The 7,351-nt window shown below is 35.9% G+C and overlaps 2 protein-coding genes across 4 annotated transcripts; one reads left to right on the top strand and one right to left on the bottom strand.

Annotated features, from left to right (window-relative positions):
- Positions 1 to 71: 71 nt before the first annotated feature.
- Positions 72 to 3,093, top strand: LOC112504024 (histone-lysine N-methyltransferase, H3 lysine-9 specific SUVH5-like). The gene is made up of 2 exons (XM_025107991.1): positions 72 to 82; positions 659 to 3,093. Exon 2 carries the CDS (start codon positions 716 to 718, stop codon positions 1,949 to 1,951), a length of 1,236 nt encoding a protein of 411 aa, XP_024963759.1. The 5' UTR covers positions 72 to 82; positions 659 to 715; the 3' UTR covers positions 1,952 to 3,093.
- A 684-nt stretch (positions 3,094 to 3,777) lies between these two features.
- On the bottom strand, positions 3,778 to 6,255 carry LOC112504023 (peptide methionine sulfoxide reductase). 3 transcript variants are annotated; one of them, XM_025107990.1, is made up of 3 exons: positions 5,768 to 6,255; positions 4,099 to 4,318; positions 3,778 to 3,836 (listed from the first exon to the last, which is right to left on the bottom strand). In XM_025107990.1, the coding sequence occupies exons 1-3, from the start codon at positions 6,074 to 6,076 to the stop codon at positions 3,820 to 3,822; spliced, it is 546 nt and encodes a 181-aa protein (XP_024963758.1). In that variant the 5' UTR covers positions 6,077 to 6,255; the 3' UTR covers positions 3,778 to 3,819. The 3 variants fall into 3 exon arrangements, with proteins under 3 accessions (XP_024963758.1, XP_024963756.1, XP_024963757.1); XM_025107988.1 differs by lacking the exon at positions 3,778 to 3,836 and adding an exon at positions 3,846 to 3,994; XM_025107989.1 differs by lacking the exon at positions 3,778 to 3,836 and having other exon boundaries at positions 3,847 to 4,318.
- Between the last annotated feature and the right edge of the window lie 1,096 nt (positions 6,256 to 7,351).

Here is a 7,351-nt window from a genome sequence, read left to right as displayed (position 1 = left end):
TCTCTCTTCTCACTTTGCAGTGTAACCGCCTTCTTTATCCCTACTGTTCTTGCCAGAAAACATTGGCCAGCTCCATTTTCAAGTAAGATTATTGGTTGAATCCGCTGTTTTTTTGATATATTTCTCTCATTTGTATATTTGTGGACTTGGATATCTTGAAGAATCTATATCGACTTCTTGTTTAATCTTCATTTTTCGCTTTGGTCGTGTATGAGTTCGTTAGATTGCGTATGAGTTCAAATGATGATTATATCAATGATGGTGTATCGTCAGGATTTACTCCATTGTTATCCGTAGAAAAAGCTATACGGGCGGACGCCAAAAGAAATTTTAAGTCCCGTTAGGTCTTATGAATGAATCCATTGTTTGTTGTTAATCATGGTTTTTAAGAGCATTTATGGTGCGTGTTTAACACATTAAGTAGATAGTTATTATCATCCTTTGTTCTGCGCATTTTTGGTTGGATTTTGATGATCTATGAAAATCAGCGGTTACATCTTCGAACGATGATTAGTGTAACGGATTTATTGATTGATTTTGTTCCATCAGTTGTTCTTGTTCTTTAAATTGTAACTGCGAAACCGTACATTTTCTTGTTTATTCAAATCGCAAATATTATCTGAAAATCTTGTTTACTTAACCTAGAATCTTCTTGTAGTGTTCTAATTGCGTACTTAACTTCAAATTGAAGCCTCGTAATTAACAAAAGGCGTTCATGAAGAAGATATCTCAGCCTGTTATACCTAGAAAACRWTTATTAGACGATGATGATGATTGTGTGCTTGAGGAAATCATAAAACCTAGAAAGGTGGTGTCCAAATATCCTCCTCCAAAGATCAGAACTGGAGTACAAGTCGTCCGTGATTTCCCTCCTGGTTGTGGCATCATAGATAACTCTCTTAGGAACARAGCAGAGAGGATTCTTTTGAAGCATTTTGACAAATATGGCTCAAAAATTAGGAAGATGACTTSCAATGACAAGGATAAGTTGGCGGACTCTCGGTGTTTCGAGAATAATGAACTTAAAACCTCTAAACCCAAGGAATCTGGGGGGAACACACCTTTGGGCTCGAGGCCAACTGGTAAAGTTCAATTTTGGGATCCCAATTTGTCAAAGGAGGGTAATGACCAAAAGCCAGAAGATATCGCCAACGGTGGATCACGAAAGGAACAATTTAGACTCGAAAAATCGAGGAGGCCAGCTGGTAAAGTTAAATTTTGGGATCCTAGGACAGAGGAGGGTGATGCCCAAAARCCAGAAGACACCACGACGGTTGTATCGCGAAAGGAACAATTTAGACGTGAGAAGATCAATGAGGCAATGGCTATGTTTGAGGACGTTTATGAACGATTATACCTAGAGAATAGATCGAAGCCGAAGGRAGAAAAGATAGCTCATTGGAGGATAACTATAGAGGCCGCCAAGATAGTCAAACAAAGGAAGAAGCTAATGGATGTTGACAAAGTTTTAGGCCACATTTGTGGTATACGAGTAGGTGACAAGTTCAAATTTAGGGCACAACTTCATATGGTTGGCCTCCATTGCCAACTACAATCCGGTATAGATTATGCAAAGGTTAGAGGGAAGAATCTAGCTATCAGCATTGTTGACTCTCAGCGTTATTTGAATGAAAGGGAGTCTTGTGATGCGTTGTTGTATTCTGGTCATGGTGGGGTTAAGTTCTTGGGGGGTAGGCCAGAAGATCAAAAACTCGAGAGGGGTAATCTGGCTTTGAAAAACAGCATTAATGAGAAGAATCCCGTTCGAGTAATTAGAAAGCTACATACGGGTAGTGGGAAGAACAATGATGTTTTTGTGTATGATGGGTTGTACATTGTGAAAGGTTATAAACAACAAAAAGGTGCAGAAGGCAAGATGGTGTTCATGTTTCAATTAAAGAGAATACCTGCGCAACCTCAACTTCATAAGATGCTAAATAGTAGCAGGTAATGTCATTTATATACCCTTCTTGCACCTTACACATGCTCGTATTAGCGATAGCTCTGACAACTCTTATGTTAGCGATAGCTTTGACAACTCTATGTYAGCGATAGCTCTGGCAACTCTTATATTAGCTATTGCTTTGACAACTCTATGATAGCGATAGCTTTGATTCCTGTATATTTTTATCGTTTTAGCTAGTCATTACATGGATATCTTGTTAGCAATAGCTTTGATTCCTGTATATTTTTCTCGTTTTCTATTTTGTTAGCGATATCTGTGATTCCTGTATATTTTTCTCGTTTTCTATCTTGTTAGCGATAACTTTGATTCCTTTTTCCTGTTTTTGCAAATCCTTTTTTGGCGCAATTCCGACTTGGTGAGTTGTTTTTGATGTTATGTGCATTTGGTAAGCCTTGTCATATGAACTATTTCCTTCTTTGGTAAGTCCTATCAAATAATACAGAACACCACTATTTGAGGGGGTTAATTCATTGTCACTATCAGTGGTACTATCTTTACTATTAAGATGTGTTGATGATAAGTCGGACCATATTCTTGAAAAGGCCGTTGCTACATGGATATCTATTTATGTCAAAATCAAGTCAAGGATAAGTTTTACCATATTATTGGAAAGGATGTTACATGGATGTCTATTTATGACAAACTCAAGTCGAGGATGAGTTAATTATCCACAATTAGTTAATAATGTGGGCTGGATTGGATTAGTTAGTGTTGTGCATACCATATTATTGAAAAKGATGTGTTATATGCATAATTAAGTTAAATCATATATTGGAAATATTCAACGGAAAAAGTAAGTATTGTGTTGATGTACTTGTGAAGGAAACAGGAAAATTAGCATGCAGGTATCCATTTAGCAATATATACGTGTATTTTTGGCCTGTTGCAATTGAAACACCATTTTTTATCATTTGGACATAGCGAAAAGGTAGTTTTAATATAGTTTAATATTTGATGTCTTGTGTATCGTTATAACATACCAAAAAGATCGTAATGGTAYTTAAAAGAGTGATATTTATAGACTTYTAGATACGTTGTCTGTACAGTTTCAACCATTTGACTATATATCAGTCGTCAATTTACACTATTTTCTTTAGCATCTGCAAGACTGCAACTACAACGGAAGTACCATCCAATTAATATCACGTATGATGTTTCACTATAATCAATATTACATATAATACGTTAACGAAAATTAAGGATTTCTATTTGGGAAAAAAAAAGTCGAGTAATTATGGATATTACATATGATTTTGGACGAAAATTGTAAAAGATCCTTAAATAAACTATTTCAATAAAAATGAATATTTTAAATGAAAAACTAAATCAYGCTTATTTAAATGTTGTAAAAATTAATAAATTAAAAATTAATCATGCTTAAATCACAAAAAACTATAAAAATTTCTTGAACAAATACTTAATTAAATGTATTAGATGATCTTTACAGTAATGAATAAATTTCCATATCTAATTTATATACAACAAACGATACATGTCCTTTTGAAGGATGTTTTAAAAAGTTTTATTTAAGACATTATTTAAATAAATTATTGACCCAAAATTAGTCTCTTATATACGTATCAACCTCACTCTAGGAAAAATAATATCTACCTTCGTATGATCTCATCCTCATATATGCCTTCCAAACACGGTTGCATAACAAAATTAATGGTAAGAGGTTTTTCAAGTTCCAAAAGAACAATTTTGGTTCCAATTTGGAACCYTTTTTTTAACTTTTATATTCAAACAGAATTCTCACCTTTGGTTATACTCGAATCCCACCTTGAGAGAGGGAGGCGAGGCGAGGCTCGGCTCTATCAGTAACCGCTAGTCCAATGGAAGTTGTCCTTGTATTAAAGTTTACGGTAACCTTAAAAAAGGCCATCAACATATTATTTACATTAAAACAATCAAATAGAAGAGCCATTTATGACAACAACAATCAACCAGACAAAAACCAGTCTGGGAAAAGCTCCTCCAGGTTTWTTTTATGTCACCACTCCATAATATAAATAACCTGTTGTAGGACTGCCAAATCATTTAAAGTAATAGTGAATTAACAGTCATTGTACATTATAAGTATGAGAGACTGAAGCATATTTAACCATAGCAACGAATAGGGTCGTTACAACCTTTGTCGGTGGATTGTTTAAACCCAAAACGACCTCCCTTTGCAAGATACTGTTGATGGTACTCCTCTGCCCTGTAGAACTTCTTTGCAGGCAGGATCTCTGTCACGATTGTTCTGTTCATTTTTTTCTGGTGTTGCTCCTTTGACTCTAATGCTGCTTTCTCTTGCTCAGCTGTGTAGAAGTATATCCCAGATCTATATTGTGTTCCAACATCGTTTCCCTACCCAAATCACCAATCAAGCTTTTAGCCTAGTGAACAATGGTGTAAGTTTCTCAAGTGCATATCTTAAAACCCCCAAAGATAAGCACTCTGTGCGGAATTTCTATAGTTGGGTCTTTGATTAGAATAAGTAAAGTACAAAAACTAGGCAAACCCTTACCAGGTAAGTGCTTGCTGCGTGTCACTTACTTAACAGGTGAGCATAGCAAAGACCAAGACTCTTACGCGGTTAGGGCTTACTGGGTAAGAGATGCTTACCAACAATCTATTTTCATGGCCGAGAATGTTACCCAATAAGTGAGGGTGGCGACTCTAATCCAGTAAGCATTTGGTTAACGGCCCCTAATCAGAACAGATTTAGGCCTTGCTCTTTGAAGTTGTTCAATCAAATCAACCATTAAATAACTATATGTTGTTATTTGTAATTGATATCAAGTGTAACAATGATTCAAAACACTATAGATCCTGACTTGGTGTAAACTTTATCAAATCCAAATAAGCAATTAAGATGGATGATAGATAGTTTCACCTATCATATCCAAACACAATGGTTTTCTTCTCGGAAAAAGAAATTAGAAAGACCATAAATGTAAGTCAAACTATGGAAGCACATTTGTGCCCTAATGTAGAAATTCCAAAAATTAGAGATAAACTCCCCTCGCAATTTAAAGTTTTACGTTGAAATGCACTTGAGAACAGGTCTACCTTGGTGTTCATTTCTACATAGGATACGGGTACGTCATCATATGGGGAGTCGCTAATTCTAGAAAAATTAAGCATTGCACTCAATACATGTATACGCACAAGTTTATCTAGAGTTTGTACTGGATATAGATGGGAATAAACTCTAGAAAATTGAGGGTTGTGTTACGTACATGTATATGGACAAGCTTATCTAGAATTTCAACTGAAAACTAAGAGGATGCAGTTATAACCCCAATTTGGCTTCAATTTGTTAATGTGGGGGATAAAAGTTCGAAAATGGATGTGAGAATTAATTTCCCCCAATTTATGTTAATTTGGACGAGGATCTGATGAACATATGGTGCAATTGACATGATTATGTAATTTAAGTGGTTAGGATAGACTTTTTTTGGGAGATATGCAATTCATTTGTCGATTTCCAATTGCACATCTCAAAGAAAAGTTTGTCACAAATTGCTGTAACCAACTTTAATTACATCAGTTTTCTGAAATTCTTGTCCAATTAACAATAAATTGGAAGAGAAAATATGAACTCCCACAACCATTTTCATTCAAATTCAACAGTTTGAAGTCAAAATCAAGAGCGTTTACGGTTTAGAAGTTAATCGATTATGATCTACGACCCAAGGCATCAACTATAAACAATCTAACATCAACTCAACTGATCTAATTGATACGATTATGATAATCGAGATATTTAATCTGAATTAGAAGAACTCGCGACAAGATTATTAGATTACAAACCTGACGATTAAGTGTGGTAGGATCATGCCTCTCCCAGAAGCAATCGAGCAAACTGTCGAAGCTACAGGATTTGGGGTCATACTGAACCCTAACAACTTCAGAATGGTTGGTAGTACCAGAACATATATCATTATAAGTAGGGTTATGCATAAATCCTTGGGTATAACCGACTTCGGTCTTGCTAACACCTGGAACTCTCTGGAACGCTAACTCGACGCCCCAGAAACAGCCGGCGCCGAACTGTGCGAATTGTTGGCCGGGAGCAGGAAGGTCGTCGTCAGGGCCCTGGGCAATAGAGGACTGGTCCATGGAAGCGTCGGCCGGGGTGCGTGTACCGAACCCCAGTCCAGCTCATGATTTTGGGGGTGTGACGAAGGGTTAAGGGTGTCTGGTGGTGGTGGTTAGAGGGAAGGAGATGGGTTTAGAGAGAGAGAGGTTGTAGGAGATGGGGAGGAGAGGGAGAGACGGAGGCGGTGGTAGTGGTGATGGTGGTTTTAAGGAGGAGCATTTTTAATGATAGATATGAGGTGACGTGTGGTTCAAGAGCTTATCGCTGGGAAAGAATGAAGTTTCTCAAATGAAGTACGAAACCCAAAATCAACTCACTATTTTCAATTTTTGTTAATATCATTGATATTTTATAATGTAATGGGATATATTTCGATTTTAATGTTTTATTTTATTTATGTTCTCTATCAATATAATACGGTTTGTATGGATATACAACTAGTATTTAGAAAAGAGAAAAATTAAAAAAATCCTATCTTAAAATAAAATTATAGCACCCAAAATAAATTATTTTGTGGACTTCAGATGGCGTAGTATAGGATCATGATCAATTGATCATGGCTAGGAATTGGAACAGGTAAGAGGATTATAACTACAAGAACTAATGTTAAATTTTTATATTAATTGAAATACACAAAAAGTACTGTTAATACAAAAAACATGACGAGCAGGAAAATTTTATGAAAATTTTGTTGTTATAATACAAGTTTCTAACAGAATCTATTCAAAACCTTAAATTACGTTTGGTATATTAGATAGAACATAGTAGAACATAACACAGATCCATATTTCACGTTTGACGTGACTTTTATATGAAACAGACAGGAAGAAAGTGAAATAAAATGGAACAGTTCTGTTCCACCCCTATCCCATGAAACAAGATGAAACAATGTGAAAATGACTTATATTTTACCAATATAACTTCAAAATAAAATCTAATTCTCTTCTAAAATATCAAATAGGTAGGAATGGCAACGGGCCGGGTTCGGGCCGGTTTTTAGAGTCCCCGTCCCCAAAACCGATAACCATAACCATCCCCGTAACTGTCCTGATCCCCGTCCCCGATCCCCGTTGGTAAACCGTTAAGAGCAGAATAACCGTTACCCATTGGTTTTACCCAAACCCGAACCCTAACCATAACCCGAACCCGAACCCGGATTTGAAAAAACACATATTTATCAAGCAAAAAATTGGAATACAAAACATAATCAAATACACCTGTTTGGCTGTTTTAATGAACAAAAACATACTCAAATAAACCCTAGTTCTAATATTCACCATGAATCTTGTCTATAA

The sequence above is a fragment of the Cynara cardunculus genome, unplaced genomic scaffold, assembly GCF_001531365.2.
Source record: "Cynara cardunculus var. scolymus isolate 2C unplaced genomic scaffold, CcrdV1 Un_Scaffold_4388, whole genome shotgun sequence".
In the NCBI taxonomy this organism is placed as follows: domain Eukaryota; kingdom Viridiplantae; phylum Streptophyta; class Magnoliopsida; order Asterales; family Asteraceae; genus Cynara; species Cynara cardunculus.
Note: the sequence above shows the minus strand (reverse complement) of the source record. Positions and strands in the feature narration are given on the sequence as shown.